The sequence below is a fragment of the Amblyomma maculatum genome, chromosome 1, assembly GCF_055883805.1.
Source record: "Amblyomma maculatum isolate TAMU_Amacu chromosome 1, ASM5588380v1, whole genome shotgun sequence".
NCBI classification, from domain to species: Eukaryota; Metazoa; Arthropoda; class Arachnida; order Ixodida; family Ixodidae; genus Amblyomma; species Amblyomma maculatum.
The window spans coordinates 162,401,929-162,424,490 of record NC_139344.1 but is presented as its reverse complement, the minus strand read 5'-3'; the positions used below and the strand labels follow the sequence as shown (position 1 = coordinate 162,424,490).

Here is a 22,562-nt window from a genome sequence, read left to right as displayed (position 1 = left end):
CACGACGCTCTCGACGGCATTCAACAGGCACATGCCTGGGCTCGCCCTCTTGCCTACCGAGCTGATTCGCCGCCGGATTTGCCCAGCCCTCTTCCGGCAGCTTTTAACCCTGTACTCCATGTGTACCGGAAGATTCTTTATTGCCGCGCAACACACTGCGCCTTCTCGCCATCTCACCGCCGCCTCTAGTATGCCGAGTTGGTCTCTCTCCGAATGCTCCAAACTCAATTTCTTCTGTCCCTCTCGTCCCTACCGTATTCATCCGACATTATATCGTCCTGAACGTCCACTCTATGGGTCTCTAGTAATTCTGTGAAATACTGTCTGGGTCTGTCAAGCTATTCAAGCGGCCCCTCGTATACTCATATAAGTGAGGCGGACTGTGAGAACGCCCTTAGCGCACCCGACCTGGAGGACCAGCTTTTGCTCGTTCGCCGGGCTTAAGCAACTGCGAGGGCTATTGGGGCCCTGGACTGAAGATCCCAGTCCCACAGCATGTAATCCCCAATTTCAAAAAACAAACCTTTTCACTCACTCACTCACTCACTGGTTCGCTTCCACCCTAGGTAAATTTTTCAGCAAAGGGCTAGTCTCACTTCTCGTTGTTCGACGGTCTCGGCAGCCTGTCTGGCACGGCTGGGGTTTGTCTTTAGCGAGAGTGGCTTCCTCTACGTCACGCTACCTCTTTGTCACGCCCTCTGGTGGATTCACCCGACGATACTCTCACGGACCGCGCACGCGCTCGTCCATAAGACGTATGTGTACGGCGTATTTACCTTGTTAAATTAAGCAGCGGCGAAGATGAAACTTCATGAAGACGGCGATGTTCACCGCAAAGCGCGAGTGTGTTGCAGTTGGAACTTGATGACTACGACGATGTTTGCTGCACAGCGAGAGTTCAAGGTCAAATGTTCAGAACCATGCAGGTGATAAGTTTTGGCATGGGAGAAGTAGAAATAGGAAGAAAAATATTGACGAAATCGGTGAATGGGTCATCTAGAGCTAGCACATTAAAAATAATTTGTTTTAAGCGTCTAACGTGTAATTAAAGGAGTATTTTAAAAACTCATCAGTGTTCCATAAGGCGAGCAGGCGGGCTAGTACAAACAGTACTGCATAGGTATACTATTGAGTGTATTACGTTCAAGCCGGAGTGACAGAAGCAGCACGAATTTTAAGACGTCAATAAACACCGATTTATTGGCATGTCATATTGTTCTTGTTTGTGCTGTCGTTCCTATATCCTACCCCAGTTCACACTTTCTAACAGCAAGAACCCGGATGGTACCCAGCGTGTGCGCCGCGGCCTTTGTGTGTCGATGCCGTTACTCGCTTTGTCGCAATAAAGTCTAGCTCCCTGTACTCCGCCTCATCAATTGCCGGCACTGAAAGTCCTTGCAAAAAATATTTAGGCTGCCAATCGACACCATACATACAGTCGATAGGCCCTTCATTAATTTTTTTTTTACTAGTGTAGGAAGCAGAAGCGGGCTTCAGAATTTCTGTGGCCAAATGAACTGTTTCAAAATTATAAGAACTCGTAATTAGCCTGCGCGTTGGCTGTTGGCCACGGCCGACGGGGCTATATATTGCTACTGCCCAGGAGACGAGTGCAAGCCAGTTGACATCCGTTTTAACCTGCGATCAGGCTAAGTACGCAGCAAACAACGTGGTCTCGCGTGCACGATCCTTCGGGGATCAATTCGCGGCGACCCCCGTGGAGTGGCAGAGATTTCGTGAAAACCGTAAATATGAGAGTGAAGCGGCGGCTTCAACAAGCGTTTTATTAATACACGCGCCCGAAAGCAAATCACACTTGTCTCAAAGGCGTCCGCTCACCCGCTGAAGTATAAAGCCGCGAGACGTCGTTACGAGTCTTTTACGCCGTCTCCTTCCAACCACCAACACGCGCTATGCCGCAGCCGATCACCGCTTTTTTTTTTTTTTTTTCGTATCCTCATCCTCAAAGCTTTTGAAATACCTTTGTATGCCCCCTTCGACATTCTAAACTTCTAGGCCTTACAGAGTGGAGATTCAAATATGTGTGCAGATTACCACAGCGGAATTGCATGGTTCCTCGTCAGCTGCATACATGTCCAGTTTGGCCAGTATGCTTCAATCAAATGAACCTCTGCGGCCAGAAAGGCAAACCATAGCTGCACTATGCGTGATACGTATTCCAGACCAGAACACGCACTAGGCAAGCTTCCACAAATTCATCACAACTACCAGAATTCCTGGTTTTATTATCAATTTTCATAAAAAATAACAGTGGGAAGATACATGGTGACTACACATTATTAAATTTCAATCTTTGTAGTCGATTTTCTCTTACGTTGCATTTTCCACTTTCTGTTCCTTCAACACTTTGAACACAATTGCTTTAAATTTGCCGTGCGCTTCAAAGCGCACGCATATTTACCACCGTTTATTTTAATAGGGTGCGCGCACCTTTCCAGGACTACGTCTCGTGAAACAATTCAGCAGGTCGTAATATTCTTGATCATGCATTTTGCCTTATTTTCTGCCCTTCACAGCAAACGACATGATATCGATGCGCGATAATAACACTGGGAGCTACACCTAACATCGTGCTGCTAGCGCTGGAATGTCTAACGACGCCACAGCTGTCTTTCTGTAAATTATGTACAGAATCGCTCGACTCAGCAAATACCAACGGAATACAACTTTGTCACTGCAATATGCATTCGTTACATAATTAATGACTTCACAGGCATTGCTGTCATCTAGATTCATATCTACGACGTTTCCTTGGCAGTGCACTCAAAACACAACCATGCAGGAACAGCTCATGCATTTCATTGGCTGAAACTGCGGGAGAGGGGCGCTTCGGAATAGCAACTGACGACGCAATCTGCGGCTAAATGTACAGTACCGCTGAGTGCAGGCCACATGAAAACACTGCGCTCGATGGTCGTTAATACCTAGGAGCAAACTATTGGGTCACAAGAACGTAAAGAATTCCATGCCAGGTAACGTGCAAAAGCAGCATAACGGCATATATATCTGTAAGCACGAAAGTCCCATAGTAGTACTGACATAAAAGTAGCCGCCGTTTTTAAATGTTTGCAAATACGCTGGTATATATACAAGATAAAAAGAAAGAAAAAAAAACATAAGGACGCCAACGCTACATGCTATGCCAATTAAGATTCAATAATTTCAGCCATCAAGTTCTATTCAAAGGCTTTTCCTTTTACAAACATCTGGACGGTATTGGCCGGAAAGCGCATCCGAATAATTTTCAGGTTAACAAGGCTCGCTCACGGTGTGCTTGAGCATCTAACAGCCCTTAGGCACTTATGAATGTAAGCACTCACAGCATCTCTATATGACATAATAATAGTCGAAAGATGTCGTCATCGGTGCTCGTCGGCAGGCGGAACGTAGACAGAAGCCCTGGAAGCGAGCTAGTTCGAACCCAGTCCTGTCGGACAAACTGTACTAGAAGACGCGATACCCACACATGAATGACGCCACCGCACTGCGTTCCATCCTGTCAGCATTCCGGAGACTCGCGCGTATGGGCGACTGGGAGCAAACGTGGCAGCTTCGACGTCATATCTCGGGGAAAGGGGGCAAAGAGGGAGCCGGCCGTGGCGACGAGACCACAGTCCGCTCGCAGTCCCCCGTCTCAGTCACTGCAGCACCAACAGCACAGTGCCATGCAGAGTGTGCACAGGCAGCAGTTCTTCCAGCAGTCGTCGTCCTTTTTCTTTTCGTGCACGACCCTGGAGAGAATGGGAAGCGGTATTTGGTCTGTTAGGATTTTTCTTCACCGCATTCAGCGTTTCCAGCAGGCTGGTCAAGGTCATTGGATTCTTTTCGCGAACCTCTTCAGCTCACCGACTTTAGTCAAGGCGGAGCAAGAATAAAAAATGGCAACGCCTTTCGACATATATGATAAGCCTTAGATGTAACACGCGTTACTTCTATTGAGGCGGTAAATGCTGCGAGACCACCTGTGTAAGAAAGTCACGAACGCTGACCTAAGGGTAAGCAAGGTTCACTTAATCGTTTCGCAATGTTGCACAAGAAAAACTTGTGACCGAAGTTGTGCAGCACGTGGTTTAATGTGCGGTCTTTTCGGCACTGGCGACGTCACCGAATGGAAGCCAAGCTGCGGGCACAGGCTCGGTTAAGTTGAACATAAGGTGAACCATTTGATCCTCCTTACGCTACAGCGTACGATGCTCCTGCATTTCTTGCAGCACGCCTTCCAGTCATCGAAGGTGGGTCACGGCCGGTGTCGACGCGTGCGCGTCGAGACCGGCCGTGGGTGGGTTTAGGAGTTTCTTTGGGAGGGCAGAACATATGATGGGCACGTGTTCGCTTGCGAACATGTCATTTGATGACCTCTGATGTTATCTGCTAAAAAGAGTACTATCATTTGCAGTTTAGAACTTTTATGTTTTCTGTTCAACATGCGGTCCGCAGCACATTGGCCTCAGTGCAATGTCACAAAGGTGACAGCTCGCAAACATTGTTGCTAGCAAATAACCTCATATAAAGTACTCTCACTGAGTTCCTAGCTATGCTCCAGAGCATAGTTAAAAACATTTATTTCAAATCGGCATGTATGCATCGCTTAGCCGTATATAATTAATGAAAAGGGAGCACAACTAGAGAACTAGGGCCTTTCTTGCATAACTCAAAGCATTCAGCACGAAGTCCACGCAACAAGTTGCCATCATCTTTGCTTGGCAACCCGAACAGAGAAACCGGGGGAGGTTTCTGTCGCTTCCAGGATTCCCCATGCAACGTTCTCTGTCTGTGCCACATGGTGAGACATAGTAGTCCTAGCATGAGAAACTGAGCTTTAATATATATTACTGTATAACTTTTTCTGCATTCAAAAAAAGGGCGCCTGTCAGCACTCACTACAGCTACATCATACTGCGGGCCAAAATAAAAGGTTGCGTCTATTATTGAGAGGAAAAAAAATGTATTTTTTACCTCCAAAGTCGAAGTTCAATTCAGAAGTGAGAAAATACTGTCGTCAACTTTCAGGCTTTTACACCCAGCCGCCTATTTGTGATGGTCTATGTAATGATCATTGATGGCCAGTGGTAATAACGATAACAGTCTTTAAATTTTGAACAATCCGAATTTCGTCCATCCTGTGGTTCAACCAATTCTTGCTCTCCGATAGCGTGAAACCGGAACTGTGCGACTGAAGAGCACATACAGCCACACCCACGAGCAGACGCCACTCGTGTGCAAACGTGTCATGTGCTATTCACTGGCGCTATTCACCGTCGTCAAGACGCAGATTAGACACAGCCCGGTGGCTGCTGCTGCCGCACTCGAAACGAGGTATGTGACAAGACTACGGGAACTGGGGCCGTATTCTATAAGCTTTCATTTTCTATTGCATTTGGCCGCACGTCAGCATGACGGCAACATCTGACGAAAGCAGCGAGCGTTCAGACACAGAAATCACAAGACTGCGGGCCCCGCGACAGGGGGTAGCCATCGCTACTCGCCGCGCGTGGCGCCCGACCACCGACTGCGTCATGCCAATCTCTTTCTCTGCGGTCATGCGGCCAACGCTGAGATGCGGTCGCTAATAGCCGAATTGTCCGGCCCCTTAACCCGGACACTTGAAAGAAGCGGATTCGCCACCTGACGATTTCTAGGGGACCAGATGGATCCAAAATGGAAAATGGTATGTTATGGAATACGGCCGATATCACCACCGTCCGACGCTTCGTCCATAAAGGGCTCAAGACGAAAGCTGTTGGCCCTACATAACTTTGCCCCTGGGCATCAATATCGCTCCGCAACATTTGCCAAAAGTAGAGTGCAAGTATAGGGGCTCTCGCAAAGTCGGTAAAAATGAACTTTCGGAGGATTTAGACCAAAATTCATTTTACCTTCAAAAGATTTGGAACTCTGGCAATGCATAGTGAGCATCATTTTACGACACAGAAGCAAACCTCTCTGGGCTCTTAACCTTTTGACAATAGATTACAGTGGCAGACCTGTTGTCAGCGCAGCTCAGGAAGTCATGGGCAGGACTAGCTCACCACGTAATAACGTAAGCATGCATTTTTATAAATTCCCTGAGTTTACCGCGAAGAAAACAGAAGTTAGAACAAAGAGTGCGATTGTCTGGTGCAGGAAAAGTCGCGAGTAATTTTCTTCGTAAGCTCGCTGTCGCCCTCTCTCGGTGTCCAGTTGTCGCCCACCCAAAGCGAAGGAGAGGGGTGTTCGCAGAGCAATACTCACACGGTGGTGGCCTGAGGCTGCGGCGGTGGGTAGTAGGGTGCCGGCTGCTGAGGGGGCGGGTAGTAACCCTGCGGTGGCGGCTGAAAGCCTGGCTGAGGCGGCGGGTAGTACGGGTTCTGCTGCGGGTAGCTCATGACCAGGCTGCAAAAGGCACGGCTCACTCACTGGTTGTATTGTCTTCCTGCAAGTGTATCCAAAACACATTCAGCGTCGGGTCACCTCTATCTGTTCGCACACATCTCTCTTCACCTGCTCAGAAAACAAAAGAATGCGCGAACACGTTAAGGTCATGATTCTGCGCACATCTGCACTTTGTTCGGTTTTTCCGGAACCAACACAAAGGCAGAGGTTATGGCCGCCAGTGCGCACCCTCTGCGAACCTCCCTTCGCTCATTATACTTTGCACACCTGTGAGGCAGCTCCGACACTGAAGTTATTATGGACAGTTAAAAAAAAAAAAAAAACATCACGTTACCCAGCCCGCACCACCAAATGCATAACGGGCTTAAACCAATATAAAATAAAATATGGGCAAAAAAGGAAATGTTTCATGCAGAAAACAAAGAAGGACAACAACAAAGAAAGCAAAAAAGAGAAATGGGGGGAGGCGTACATTAAAGCTGTGAAATTGTTTGAAGACAGCGATAAAAATTTTTTTCATTTTCCTTGTACACCTTCACCCTCTTTTTTTTTTTATATATCTAGGTTGCTTTCCCATTTGTTTATTTTACTACTGCTTCTTTAAAGATGGACTGTGGATATATTTAGTAGAGCTACTATATTTGTATGCAAATTGGCTAGCTATTACTGAATGGAAGGAGAGGCGATGGTTCAGTTACACACTCAAGGTTTAATTATTCTTCTACGGTGTCTTGTTGCTTCCTTCTAACTATGAAAAGGGGTTTCCAATAGTTTTTCATTACTCAATGTTAATTTGGACCTTATTACTACAACTAAACAAAAATGATGAGACAATATTTTTATTTTATTTTATTTTTTTATTTTTTTTTTTTTTTTTTTTGACTTAGATATTGCTAACCGGGAAAGTCCGTTCGCAGGAAGGAACGAATTTTGTATAATATTCTGTACTAAAGTTGCGAATGCATTGTGCTTGTTACAAGACCAGAAAAAGCGCACTTGGTAACGGGAATAAATTTAAGTGTGCGGTGGTCGTTCATGCCTACAAGGAAACCATTGGTTCAGTTGTCGTTATGTGTTCCCTTTCGTGTCGGCGCTACATGTAGTACATACATCTGGAAGTGACCAGCACGCTACAGTAGTTGTCTTCCTTAGATGAAAATAGACCAATGTAGCTCAAATATCACACGTTTGATTGGGAAAAAAATTAAACAATTTAAGGACGCAGATTAAGACACGATTTTTCAGTTAATGTGCAGGGATATGCATTCGTATACCACGGCTCGCGAGAACAGTGTGCTTCTATAGAGATTCGCCTCTTTTTGCGTTGCTGCAGCCCGTGGTTGCTGCAAAACAATGGGCCGCCCCGTCACGGTCGCGTGCGCTCCAAGCAGCAGCTACGTATGCACCACACGCCGGAAGTGAGCCGGCCGCGCTGCATTCCCGCCAACAACACGCATGCGCGCCGCGGCCTACGACGGGCATCCGCGCGACGAACACGGCACAGCAACGGCGCAGGGCGCGGCGCGGTTCGGGGCTTCAGCGCGGTTGCCATTGCTGCGCCCAGCTGTGGCATTCGACGAGCGCACTGCGGTATGAAAGGTTTATGGAGATTAACGGCGGAGAAGGAAAACAGCAGCTGTGCGCCTAGGCGACGTCGAAGGCTAAAATTACCTCACACTTTTTTTTTATTTTTTTGGCTGACTTCTACCTGAAGCACTAAGGAAAACACGGCTGCGATGGCTGCGTCCCGATGGTGACGATGAGGTTGTTCTCATGAAATAAGTATAACATAATAAAGATGTAAAACAAAAGAGGCGTACTGCCTTCAGAAACTTCCACATGTTGTTTGGGTAAATGAACAGCGGCTAAAGGAATATGAACGGGAAAGATACGGAGATGGCCGAGAGGAAAGGAGAGCAGGAAATTACAGGAGATCTAGCGTATATGAAAATGCAGAATCTGTTAGCAATCATATCCGAAAGTAAACGCATTCATACGAACGTCCCCACGCACACGCATAAGTACAACGCAAAAGATCGACTATCGCACAAATATTTTTACGGGCACTCCTACATTCAATACCTCACTGTAAAAACAGATGCAAATGTAGTTGTACCCACAATCGCAAGCCATGCACCTGTGTTGCCCCATCACAGCTCAATTTCGCAGCGCGTACTCAGACTTCAGAAGCAGAAGGTTCCTGGAACGCGGAAACTCTGGTGCATATCTGGAAGCATTCTATATCGGTTGCTTTGAAAAGAAAATCCGCATGTTAAGGTGTAGGAGTTGCGTCCTAAACGCTGCATGAAGCAAGCGAATGGACAGCATAACCAGACCGCATATTGTAAAGACTTTCTTCTATTCATTCTGTTTTCTGCTCAGCGTTGGCGACTCAAACCGCTATTTGCCAGCCACATAGCATCAAGGTTCAAAACAATTAAATTGATTGGGAATCTTAAAGACTCGTACGATATTCGGTCCGTGGATATGACAGATTTCCGCGATCTCCGAGCAGCGTACACCCGAGTACAATTGTAGGTAGTCTCCGAAAACAATAGTCCTCAAAGCGGCCCTTATAAACAATAGGGAAGTCTCCCGGATAAGTCTCTATACACCTTCACTTCTACATAGCCACCCCGAGATAGCCGACATAGAGTAGCCCCGTAGAAAGGAGTGGGACTAAAGGAACGGTGGGTGCACGTTTTGCAACACAGTGGTAGCGAATTTTCATTGAGCAGGCGGGCTCCAACGCAGAACCGAAGGCAAGCCTTCAGGAAAGGAGCCGACGTGACCTTTCCGAGCTGTCTGCGTCGGAGAAACACCGACGGTGCCAGAAACACGACCGCAAGGAAGCCATCATGAGCCTCAGGAAACCGCCTTTTATGCAAAGCGCCTCCGCGCTTCACTGCCCGAGCAAAAAAATTTAAAAAAAATGCACTGTCTATCGCACATGTGTGCAAGGGCGCCACGAGCATTTCGTGCCGAAAGCCTTAGCACCCACCGGACCAATGCCACGTAGGAGAGAACGCGACTTGATTGTTTCATGCCCTATGCATATTCTCTCTTCCTAGGGGAAAAACAGCGCGCTACAAGAACTTGGTCAATACGAGCTAAAGATAACACGCCGTTCCCACGCGCTGGCGAACTTCCAGGGAATGTTCCCCGGATGAGAATTCCATTTGGAGTGCAGTGCGTTCAGCTAATAGGAAATCGAAAAAAAAGTTAGCGCAGACACACACGAGGCAAGCAGTGGAGGCTGCAGGAGGAGTCAGTGAATCCATGCGTCACAGTATAGGGCTTCGCAAACATTAACAGCTATGCAGTGTACGCTGTGCACACTTGTACCTGTTTTTGTCATTTCGAGAATTACGAGCTAATTAAGCCATGCATGAGCGATGTTTCAGGCAAGCGAATGCAGAAGTGCACAAATCCCCTCCGCCCCTTCTATCAGCCCATTCATTCTGGTTTCGATCGTGCTAGCGGCTGCTAGAATTACCCACACATTTTCTCGCCTACGCCCGCTCATCTTTTCTTTAAATCACTTCCTCGAATAATGCCGGGAAAATCTGTGACTATTCAGAAAAATCAGCCCTGTACTCTACAGAACCGAGCAGAAGGAAGCGACAGAAGTATACCGGCAGCGAGACATGGATTTCATGGGCATTACGTTCCTTGCATAAGCAGCCGTAAACAAGGCCGGAAAAGCATCACCGCAACATCCGAAACTGACTAACTACCGTGTACATTATACGGTTCAATCACCGATGCTTCCGGGTACATTGTTAGCACAGGCTTGCCTCTGGCTTGCATGGTGCTCGGCTTCACTGGGATGAAGTACTTTAAGGTATAGAATTGCGGCGCCAAATTTAGTATTAAAAAAAAAAAAGTAGAGGGTGGGGGAGTGGGGTTCAATGGGCTTTACCGCACAAGGTAGATTTTGTTCACTCAAAAGATCGATGATCCGTCGAGGAAAGAGGTCATCAGCAGTCGCGAATCAGTGACACGTGTAAAGTGCTCATGCATGTTTAGTTATGGCAAAAAGTAGTGCATCCAGTAGTTTCCAACCAGTTTCCAAGACTGCGTTTCCAACCGATGTCCCACTGCTATACGTTCCTCGTCACAAAAAGCTTCATTCGTTACATTGATGACAGCGCTGGTGACGGGGACAAAGGTTGCGCAGCCCTATTAACCAGGCAAGACAGAAAAAAAAAAAAAAAAAAAAAAAAACGTATTCGGTCCACGTCATTCCAAGCGGCAACCTGCACGTTAGATGCCACCAGGCGGCATCTATTGTACAGGCCACTTAAGATTCTACCTTCCATATATCCAATTTAGAAATTACCGCAAAACGACTGAAAACAATTTTATGTCTTGTATATCCTAAGCTATGACCACTATAAGCATGCCACTGTGGCGCGTTCATGTAAATATGTTTACCCCAGTCTTGCCTTCGGTACGATATTCTTTCCCTGCTTTGGCTGACGTGCTCTCAAATATGTCGTTTCTCGCTTTTAAATGCGCATCGCCGCCATGGAAAGGGAAAGCTGCGGTCAGCTTGCCATCGCGGCCCTTGAAGGTCAGAAAAACCCGTCGGTCAGCTACGTGCGCTCCTAGGATGGACGACATAATCACAAATTGCTCATGCATAGAACGAGGAACGGGTGATGGATGCATTTGCGTTCACAAGCGTACACCGAAGATCTCATACTCCTCTCCGAGTGCGCGCAAGCGAAGGGTCATTTCTCAAGCACAATACCCAACCAACGGAAAACTTCAAAACATAACTCGGGGGTGGGACACTCGCTGGCGATACGGTACTTCGTTTGCAGCAACATTTGAACAACTAGAATTGTAATCAGCGAAATCTAAGCAGGACAATGAATACGAAGTGTTTTGCGGCTTTTAGTGGCCTAGCTGAGATGCACTGATCGCGAAGTGGATCTGACCGCCTTTTTTTGTTTTGAGGAAAACATCCACGTCAGCTTTCCGTCGCTCGTTGCGTACGGGATGCGTCTGCAAGGACAGTTATGTAGTTTTAACGATGTCCCCGAGCCGCGCTCATGACTAAAGTAGCAAAACTTCTCAACGTTAACCGGACGTCTTCAGACTACAAGAAGATTAACCGAAGGTAGTAGGATGAAACTGACGCAAGCAGCTATCGCGCATAAACGGCTCAATTTTGTCGCGTACGCAGCCTTCCCAGAGTACATCGGGCCTTGTAAGTTCGAGGAACATCCCCATAAGCGTGCCGCTTCACATGCAAGCAGCTGGTTCGTCACTCTATTTGCGGCCGGTAATCCAAGGAACGGTACTCACTGCTGGCGAAGAAGGCGAAAGTTATCCTCCCGTGGTGCAGCCGCAAGGAGCGCTGTGAAGTGGGCCGCACCGGTGCGAGGCGTCACGCGGGCTGGCGCTGCGCGGCTATAGGACAGCCTCGCGCTGACTCACGTGTGACGGAGTCGCCGTTGCTTAGTTGTGTTTTTCCTCCCCGGGACAGACGCCTTGGCTCGCATGCCGGCTGGAGACCCCGTTTGGAAATAGAACGGATGGCGCCCGCGGGCGTGGGTTGCACGGCGCCATCGGGGCCGGCGTGCCGCGAGGCTGCCGCGCGAGCACGTCGTGTTGCGCGCTCTCGCAGTCCGCTCGCCTACGCCTCGAAATCGCCTCCACCGCGTATCTTCTGCGAATATCCCATTCAGCGTCGGCCATGGCCACTCGGTCGCTTCAAAGAGCTGCTGCGCCAGCCAAGTGCGCCCACCGGGAAAACTGGGACATTCCGGTTCGGGCAAGGTATACAGCTGCTTCGAGGGGAAACGTCACTTTGGCGGGACAGAGGCACCTTCTACGCGGACGAGGGTGCTAGAGTTTATGACCGCGGCCAGACAGTGCACAGACCTCTAGTGTGCTTATTTCTTGCTTTCTTCAGATTAAATGGTGCCGAAGCCGGCGGTAGCGACCGTTGCTGTTCATAGCCGCGAAGAGCTGCTCATGGTTGCCCAAGGTTTCGATTTTGAGATGGATGTAGAGGCGCGAAACCACAGCGCGAAAGCCCCTTAAACTAGACATAAAGGGAGGGCAAGGTTTTGTCGAGGGCAGGTGCGACCCTTTATAGCGCGTTGCTGCCGGACGATGTGCACGAATCCTGCAGCTCAGCGCGGGAACCGTGCAGAGGTGGCCACGTTTATCTAGAGAGCCGGAGCGTAGAGCTACGCTACAAATATCGTGACATCTTATCAATGTTGTTATGCTGCGGGCACTGTGCTCGTGTTTTTTACATTCGTGTAGCTATTTGGCAGCGCTTGAGTACAAGGAATACCAACAAAAACCGTTACCTGCGCTAAAATTTACTGTTTTGCTCCTCCTGACACTGCTTGAGAGCTCTGGGTCGCTCACATCTCTAAGCTACGCTGCGTCACACTTCTTGGCATTCGCAAGGGATGCAACCGAAGTGCATGCCTGCGATATTAGCCTGCTATGCCTACCTTTTGAGTCGCAGTTTGGCCGCCGCCAGATTTATAGGCAAGCGCAGTCAAATGTGGCATTAAACATGTGTCAAGGCCGTAATTATGGGCGTATCGAAACGTCAACGTTGTGAGAACATTTACAACGGCAGACTAATATTGCAGGCATGCAGTCGCTGGAAACATTTATGATACACATAAACCGTGTGCAGATTTTGCTGACTTCCCTTCAAACTTGCATTTCCGACTTTTTTAGCGACACCATAACATGAAACATCCCAATCGTGGTTGCAGACAACGAGTTTACAGAGCTGGCAAAAACGAGGCAGTAAAAACAAAAGTTTGGTTTATAAGGTTTAACATCCCAAAGCAACTCTGGTTATGGGAGATTCCGAGGGCTGCGAAAATTTTGACTACCTGGAGTTCTTTAACGTACACTGACATCGCACAGCACACGGGCGCTTTGCTAGTTTGGTTTGGTTTGTGAGGTCTAACGTCCCAAAACTACTCAGGCTATGAGGGACGCCGTAGTGGAGGGCTCCGAAAATTTTGGCCACCTGGGGGGGCCACCTGGGGATCTTTAACGTGCACTGACATCGCACAGCACACGGGCGCTTTGCTAGTTTGGTTTGGTTTGTGGGGTTTAACGTCCCAAAGGTACTCAGGCTATGAGAGACGCCATAGTGGAGGGCTCCAGAAATTTCGACCACCTGGAGATCTTTAACGTGTACTGACATCGCACAGCACATGGGCGCTTTGCTTTTCGTCTTCACCGAAAAGCGGCCGCAGCAACCCGGATTAGATCCCGCATCCTTGGTCACAGCAGTCGAGCGTCCTATCAATTGCGCTCGCGGCAGGGCAGTAAACACAAAAGTAATTATGCTTGTGCACATCCCAGCGATTCACGGTACAACTTTTACTTGCCTTTCTCTACCACCCCTTCCCAGCCTCCGCATTTGCCAATTTGTTCAACACATCCACTGGCACAGTTCTTCAGAAATAAATGCGTATGACCCATATTGTAAATTAAAAAAAAAAACTGTACCAATTTATGGCAAAAGCTGCTGATAAAGTGTTACCAGGAACTGTCCATAACCTGTTCTCCGTAGAAAGGAATGAAGGGAGGTGCTGTGCGAATAATGAAAGCTACGTAGAAGAAATAAGGAGAGTGCCATAATTGCAATTAATACACACTCTGCGTAAGGTAATTCAATATTTTGAGAAGCTGCTTTCTCGCATTTTTTTTATACTGCCTTGCTTCGGTAGAGGGGGTCAGTGCACAAATGCACAGAGTAACAGTAATCCCAGTGTTCCGTCGTGCCGCTCCTACATATACCTCATTTCTTGCTATCTCATGAAGAGGCCAGTGGCGCTTGCCAATTAATTCCTTTTACTTCATTTCATTTCAGCCATAGTGATAGCGTTTTATGAAGGCATTTTAACAGACCAAGCTCCTGATATCTTTCATAACAAGAGCCAAATCACTCCTGTTTTGTCTTTTCAATCCGGAAATGTACACATGGATACTTGGGGTAAATCTGGATGTACCAACTGGGCTAACCAGATAACTAAGGTAAGTGCCCGATTACAACGCACCCTACCAAAAATGGCGGCGCTCATTTTCTCGCGTTGCAAAGCTCTCAGTATCACCATACGGCAGATGCAATGCTCACATCATTCTTGCAAGAGTATTTGTTTCGTATTCAGGATAGGGAAAATGTGCGGACCAAATAAGGAATAGAAGAATATTCCATTTTATACCTCAAAGCACACATGGCAACCTAATTAGAGGCTATTCTGGCATACGGTTACGGAATGTTTTTACAGTGACGTACCCTAATTGTGCCCATCTGACCCTAACACAGCCAAAAATATTTCAAAATTAGAAAGAGTGCAAAGGATCGTAGCCCGTTTCATCTGTAACAGATTAAAGCGCACATATAGTGTTTCAGACATGATCAACTCCCTAGGTTTAGAATCCCTTCAGGCAAGGCGCACTGAAGCAAAGTTGAAATTTTTGTACCTAATATACAACAATCTGATTAAAATGAACTCCCATGATTACATTACTCCTGTTTCGCGCGCAAGTACGCGTTTTAATCACGGAAAAATGCTAGAAGAATTGCGAGCATACTCTAATACAGTTAAGCATTCTTTTTTTTTTTTTTTTTTGTCAAAACAATTGCAGAGTGGAATAATCTGCCGATGTGTGTAGTGAACAGCCTGAATGTAGAAATGTTTATTGATAACTTGAGAGCCTCACGCATGTGAAACCTTGTTTGTTTTTTAAATCATCTGCTTTCCCTTCCATGAAGCTCGTGTAACTTTGTTGTACCTTTTTTTTATTATATCTTTGCTCACCCCTGCTTGGAGTCAAACGGCTCCGCAGTATTACTATTACTAAATTAAGTAAACTTGTCTCCCCGTCTCAGTAATTTTCGCGACACAGCCGCTACTAACAGCCGAAAAAAAAAAAAAGTTAAGTTTCTTTACAAAAAAATTTGACACTTGTTATAATAACAGTACTACTGTAGTGATAAGGGCATAATTAATCGAACATTTACCCAAGCGCATGCATACAGCTACAATGGAAAGCTGTACAGCTTGTCCAGAAACTTCGTATAGTTAATAAAAATTCGTCCTGGGCTCGAGTTTTGAATCGGTACCCCCGCCTGAGCTAACTAGGACGGCTAGCAGATCAGATGGTGGGAGGAAAGCGAATCCACCAACAACTCAAAATGGCAAAGTTAGTAAGCTGCGTTCAGAATACGTTCAAGGGGAAAATACATAACATCCTTTCTAGGCTGACACAACTGATTATCACAACTCCACTAGTTCAGTCAACTAGTAACTAGTGGAAGTTTATAAACAGTCATTTGCAGCAAGCAACCCGTCAACAGAGCGAGAGTTCCAGCGACAAACCGTAATAACCTTCCATATAACGTTCAAATGCTTTCCATCGTCGCTTCGATAAAATCCCCCTTCAGTAGCAAAGAAGGTTCTACCCGAAGGCAGCCCGAAAGATGGCCGATGTAAAACAAACCATGGTCCTACCAGAGATTTTGAGGAACAGCGAACATTCGCAACATGCACCGAAAGTGATTTCCAAGGGCACCCGAATGCGAATTGTAACCGCCGCTCTGGTTTTTACGAACGGGTGCTCTCTCACAAAGCCTCGAACGCGAATGGTCTGTTCACACGCACACGTACCGCTTGCTTGCTTGCTCCTTGCAAACAGACTCCGAAACGCTGCTGCCGCACTCAGCGTTATTCGCTCCCCCCCCCCCCTTTTTTTTTTCCCCGCTACATATTACGTAACCATTCTCCTCCACCGACAGAACTTGCTTAAGTTCCATGCCACACTTTTAAACAAAAAAACGCAGCCTCCAAAAAGCCTCTACTCAGTCATGCGCATACCGCGAAAATCGCACACAGTCGTCCTGAAACGCCAGATAACGTTTGAAGACAACCGTCAGCAGCTCTGCACGAGAACACAGCCAGATAACTTAGACGATAAGTCAGCCGAGATAAGACCTCTGGGCTCATGCAGACATAGGCTGCAAGAACTTACTTGAGGAGGTTGATTAAGAAGACAAATTTACTTCCAGACGCGACTGCTCATGGCTTGACGAGGTCGAAAACAATTGATTGTGGCTGGAGAGGCACTTTTGTCGTGTTCATGAAAACAGCCCCTTGGTTCGGAGCAAGAACAGGACGGAGAATAGGGCTGCTATATGGACTTCAACGACCTTTCAAGGGAAATCGAAAGACTTTCTTCCTCACAAAAGCCTCTCCGCGTGACCGCGCGCCCAATAACAATGCACGTGTTATCATCCATCCTGCCCCCGTATAGTGCCACCAGACGCTCTACTGCCAAGACTGCGCTTTTCTCGCATTCTCATCAGACACTCTAAGCGCGAACGGCGCAAACAAATTTAGTTCGGGCCGCAGTGTGACACGCTTCTTGCTACCTCAGCACTAATTTCATTAGGTTTCATAGTTCCCAAACGACGCCTCTGGTTTGCATGATGGTGTATGCAGTCAAATGGAGCTCCGAAGCATCATTACTCAAAAATATTTCTAAGGAATCTTCTAGGGTGGCTCGCTGATTTGCATGCCTTGTAATCGCCAATTTACAAATATACTAGTGAGGGGAATTACATATTCTCCTCAAAGCTGTGAAGCTTCGGCCACATTTGGTTCGAATTAAGGCTCGTCGTGAAGCAGTGGCGCGGTTATAAATGTTCGCTTTTGTTCTGATGTCATTTAACAAAGAAAAAAAAAAAAAAGAAGAAGCGCTGCTGAGCAGGCACAATAGCAAAACTGTCCCTCACAAACTGTATGGCGGGCGCTGATGTAAGACGCTGTCCATGTCCTTATTTCGCGTTATAGCAGTGTCACCTGGTTCATGGTTTACAGGCCAGATGACTGCCGTACAGCCTGAGTACTGCAAACTGAGCTGCAGCAATCCTTAGCAGTCCGCACTCACTCCAACTAGCAGAGAAAAGTCCTTGCACGTGTAAGGAAACTGAATCTTTATCGCTTGTTTACTTGAAGGATCCAAGCAGACACGGTGGTCAGTAAACAGCTATATTCGTAAACGACGGGCGCATACTTCTCCGTCTCTTGCAAAAGTAAATATGCTCCCGTGCTCTCTCTCCCTCTCTCCTTGTAACGCTATGCCAGTTCTTTTATAAGCGTGCTCGAGCCCTGCGTAGGACGGGGTCAGTCAGGGCCATTTGAGCGCAGTTTGCAAGCCGGCCGACAGTTTTTTTCCGTCAGTTTAGTAGCCGAACAACACGCGAGAGCAATGCCATAATATAAGCTGACTTCTCTAGCAGTCCTATCAGCTCAGTCATATACGTGATTAAGTAATTATTTTCCTTAATACTGCGGCAGCGCTCGCGTGCGCCGCAAAGGGCACTGCACCTGCTCCCGCTTAAGCAACGTTGACCGAACGGCTGACAGAGTTAAATCTAAACACATTTCCAAGTCGGCAGCTTGACTCGGTCCCACAGAGCGAAAGTTATGTAACCCGCGCCTCCAGGCAATTCTCAGGAGAAAGCATGCAGCCGGGGGCGCGTCAGTGATCTGTCGACGGCACGAGCAATAGCAGCAGCGCGCATGATGGGAGGTTCTGGGCATGCTGCGCTCGACGCCCCATGGAATGCGACCGCAGTGAACCGCTCACAGCGCGTCGTCGCTGCAAGGGCCCATTGTTCTCCTGGGGAAGTCAACGTGAGGACGTTGTACTCGCGTCAGCCCCTCGGAGCAGACTTTCAGAGTGTCCCCTCGACGATCCTGCGATGTCAGCAGCTACGCACGCCTTACCGGAGGCGAGAACAGCCGAATATGCTTCCGGAAAGAAATTCACGCATTTTGAAATCATTTCATCCACTGCGGCGATTTTCACACGAGTGTCGGTAGCGCTGGGCAGAACACTTCAGGGCATTAAAGCCCGCATGTAGACTATCACGTTATCAGCCTTCACTATTTTTGCACACCCGCGCACGCGCAAGCACACACACACACACACACACACACACACACACACACACACACACACACACACACACACACACACACACACACACACACACACACACACACACACACACACACACACACACACACACACACACACAGAACAGGCGTCCAGTCGTTTCGATCTCAAAATCAAGCCCGAAATGTCTACAAGAAGAGGTGGCCACCTATCCAAAAAGTAATCTTCAGAGGCACATATCTGCTAAAGTAAATGCACACGTGGAACATATAGTGAATGGTGGTCGTAGGCGCGCTAAATAAACTTCTGACACTCGCAAAGTTGCGCAGCGTAAATAAAATGCTGGCACTACAGATTCTATAGATTGTTTCAGCAAATCTGTGCAGAGCCTTAAATAACGACAATGCGCATTACGAAGACCGCAGTAGAGTAGAGTCACTGGAAAATTTTCAAATTTTTCCAGTGACTCTAGAGCAGAGTGCTACCGGGCACGCTGTCGCCTATTTGCGATTTCTAACCAGTCCCACCTATGCTGCAGCATCATCATTCTAGCAAAACCAAGGGCCGGGCACTCATCGCGGAACTGTTGCTCTAACCGGTAACGACTTAATTTGCTGCGGCTTTGTGCTGTCGAGTTGATTCAATTAGGACGTGTTTGAAGGAGTCAACATCGAGACACTGAAGAACGCTGTAACAAGACAATATATTTTCTGTACTTTGTGGGCTTTATTTCCAGCTTTTAAAACAAAAATTACAAAGAATTCATACGCGAACGTTACTTCGAAAAAAAAATGACAAAGCGGTATTTCTCAACATGCTCTAAACTTGAGCATCATTCACTAAAGTACAGATAAAAAGGTTCCCAATCTTTCCTTGATTATTAGCAAATCAATCACATTTAAAAATTACGCTCATCTGTCCACAACTTTGCTCAAGTGGAATCTTTGTAGAAAGCGTTGTCATTTTCTTTTTGCTTTCTTTAAAGTGTGACAACAGACACAAACTCAGCTGAACCTACATTCAACCCGCCCAGCCATGAGCACCGTACCTCCAGCCAAGCAGCTGTTTTCAAATCATGTGATCTTCGATACGCAGACGACAGCTCGAGCGCACAGCAGACAGACCTCCTCAGGTCATGCACACGGTTGCACATGCATCCCGAAAATAAAAAAAAAAATGCCGCATTGCATTACACAATGAATACGAGACTTGACTGGGTGTTGATTTAAATCGACACTTTGCACTGCGTTTTTATAACCTTCTTCAATGAGCTGACATTGCCTATCGACATTCGGTGCCCCAAACTTTCGAGTAAATGCCATTGCGACTACCAGGGGAGCAATTAAGCCTGAGAGTTAAGTATTCATAGTAGTCAGAAGAGCAGGCACGGCTTACAGTGCGGTACGTCTCGTATGCACATTTACAAAGTTTTACTACGCAATAAAAGTGCACCTGTGTGCACTTATTCAGTTTCTTACATTCAGGCACTGGTTTCAAGCTTCTGTGAAAGCACTGCGCGGGTCCGTCCCTACATGTCGTACCAGCGTCGGCGATAGAAATGTTTTAGTGTTGCGAAGGCGTCTGATGTCACACGGAAGGTCGAGTCAAACACACATCCGGTCAGATATTCGCATTTGTTAGAGTCATTCGTGAACGTTTTTTCCGTATGATTTTATCAGGGTATAAATTCTAGTTGGGGTATTCCGATTCTGTAAACAGACAATGCCACAAGCCTGAAACAAGGACTCTCTCTGAGCCAGGCGCTTGCGACGAAACAAAACTTACCGTTCGTACTGTGAATGCAACGGCGCCAAAAGTTTGCAAAGAAAGAAAACCCACACAGACGAACGCAGCATTTTTTTTTTTTACAGCAAGCATTATATATTAAAATATATGCAACAGAGCACAGCCTAAAGCAAAGCACTTCCAAGTGCGTTGCGCCTTTTTATTTGTCTTTAGTCTAGCTTCACGACGCCCATCACAATTATCTTTTACGAACTTGCGCACATTTCCGTCTAATTCCCGTTTTTTTGCCACGTGTACAGTACTCAAGCAGCCTTCCCACCATAACCACATGACGTCCCCGATTTGCTTTGTACTCCCAAGCAGATGAACCAGAACGGCTTCGCGATGCATGGACAGCCCACGCTTGGGAAATGTCGATGCGTCACGAACCCTGCGCTGATTCAAGACGTAAGCAACGCTTCTTTGATCACCCAGGTTGAGCGACTATTCGATCTGGCCTAACGCAATCATTCGCCTCGATACACTTTTTAGCTAAGGCGGAAGATGAGGAGGAAAGGCAGGGAGGTTAACCCGGAAAAGAAACCGGTTTGCTACCCTGCAAAGGGGGAAAGGGGTGAGTGGATATAAAAGTTGTGAGAGAGGGATGAGTGAAGTTAGTACAGTCACATCACAGACATATCACGTCACAGTCATATCACGTAACAGTCATATCACATAACATAACCGCAAACTTAGTCTTTCGATTAGGCCTGTGCTTTTCATAAAGCAGAGCAGGTTCTGGGAGGCCTTCACCGCAGACGACCGCCGTGGCCCGGGACCTAAAATCTTAATTTCATTCAATGGGCGTCCATCTAGATGCTCCAGCGCAAGGCATAGACACTGTCTTTCCTCACTGTATATGGGGCACTCACAAAGAATGTGGCCTATAGACTCGTCGCACCCACAGTTTGTACATGCAGGGCTGTTTGCCATACCTATCATAAAAGATATAAGAGTTTGTGAATGCTACACCAACCCACAGGCGGCCCAGATGTGGCTTATCCCAAGCGTTGACAGGAAAAGGCAGATTTCACCAAGTTGCCGTTGCTGTAACCGATGCCGGTAGGCACTTAACAGACGTCGAATAGCAACAGCAGTTGGGAACATCAGAGTTAAAAAGCGTAATAACTAACATCCGTTAGTTTATAATTACGACATGTACCGTTTGACACGAATTTTGTTCGATTTCTGCCTTTAGTTCGTTGATGTACAAGTAAATACCTAATTTTTTTTTTTTCGATTTGTTTTCCTGAACAGCCAAGTTCTAAACGTGCTACAGGGCGTGCGCCAGCATGAAGAGCAACTTCTGGCGATAAGCGGTATTTCAACTTGAGATTTAGAAATTGCTAGTTTTTAACAAAGGAAGGACAGTTGCCCAGGGCAAAGCGACAAATCACGAAGACCAACCGGTTAAACTCTGCTACAAAGTACACTGCAGCAGGCCTCTGCGCGTATCTCAAGGTCGACGAGCAGGCGAGGTCTAACAAACATAATGGCCGTCGCATTAATAGTGCGCACGCGCACTGAGCGTGATGGCAGTTGCAACGCATTGTGGCTGCGTCCGTCCTGCATGTCCTTCTCCCGTCTACTTTACGAAGGCGTGCTCAGCACACGCCACGGAGTACAACTTCGGCGAGTATCAAGTCCCCGTGTACCCAACACCTACTTTTTGGACTTTTTTATGGCTTACATAGAACAGTAAAACATACGTGCTTCTTCGGACTACTGTAAATATGGACAGGACTCTCGGGGCGGCGCTCTCATCGTGCCTGCCGGAACGCGCCCACAGCAGCGTTCACCGCGACAACGACGAAGCGACTGTTCCCTTCACAAGGCTGCACTGCAGCTGAGCGCTTGGACGTGCTGGAGTTGTCAACGTGACGCCCAGCAAAGCGGCCGCGAAGCCTTACACCGCGCTACACTGTACACGCGCTTCGATAACTCGAGCAGCACGCGCGTACGACGAGGCGACTCACCTGCTTCTCGGGAACGCTGCTGCGACAAAGAGCACGGGGCGGTGCGCGTCGAGTCAGCGGCGGCACACCTGTCTAGCCGTAAGCCTGTTGCCCGACAGAGCGGCAACACTGCGTCCTGTTTACCGTCCCGGGATCCACGACGATTCCGTGACGCGCGACCCACCGTTAGTCGCGCTATCAGTCGCCGCGACGTCACGTCACCCACGCCGCACTACAGCACCGACGCAGAGCTGTGCGAGCGTGCGCCTACGCGGCTCTCGCGGGAGCTACGAAAAAAAAAAAAAAAAAGAAAGAAAAAAAAGAGGAAAAAAAAAACCTTAAAACAGAGCGCATGTCGAATTCGAGATGGACGGACTGGACCCTGGTCTCTCTCTTTTATTTATTTATTTTTGTTTAACTTTTACTCGCGGCCATCCACGATGCCGCGAAAGTGCGAATGCATAC

The 22,562-nt window shown here is 47.5% G+C and overlaps 1 protein-coding gene across 2 annotated transcripts; it reads right to left on the bottom strand.

Annotated features, from left to right (window-relative positions):
* Window positions 1-2,215: 2,215 nt before the first annotated feature.
* On the bottom strand, window positions 2,216-22,322 carry LOC146204773 (uncharacterized). Of its 2 annotated transcripts, none has more exons than XM_084589487.1 (3): window positions 22,119-22,322; window positions 6,253-6,433; window positions 2,216-3,752 (listed from the first exon to the last, which is right to left on the bottom strand). In XM_084589487.1, the coding sequence occupies exons 2-3, from the start codon at window positions 6,384-6,386 to the stop codon at window positions 3,656-3,658; spliced, it is 231 nt and encodes a 76-aa protein (XP_084445613.1). In that variant the 5' UTR covers window positions 6,387-6,433; window positions 22,119-22,322; the 3' UTR covers window positions 2,216-3,655. The 2 variants fall into 2 exon arrangements, with proteins under 2 accessions (XP_084445613.1, XP_084445614.1); XM_084589488.1 differs by lacking the exon at window positions 22,119-22,322 and adding an exon at window positions 11,710-11,839.
* Between the last annotated feature and the right edge of the window lie 240 nt (window positions 22,323-22,562).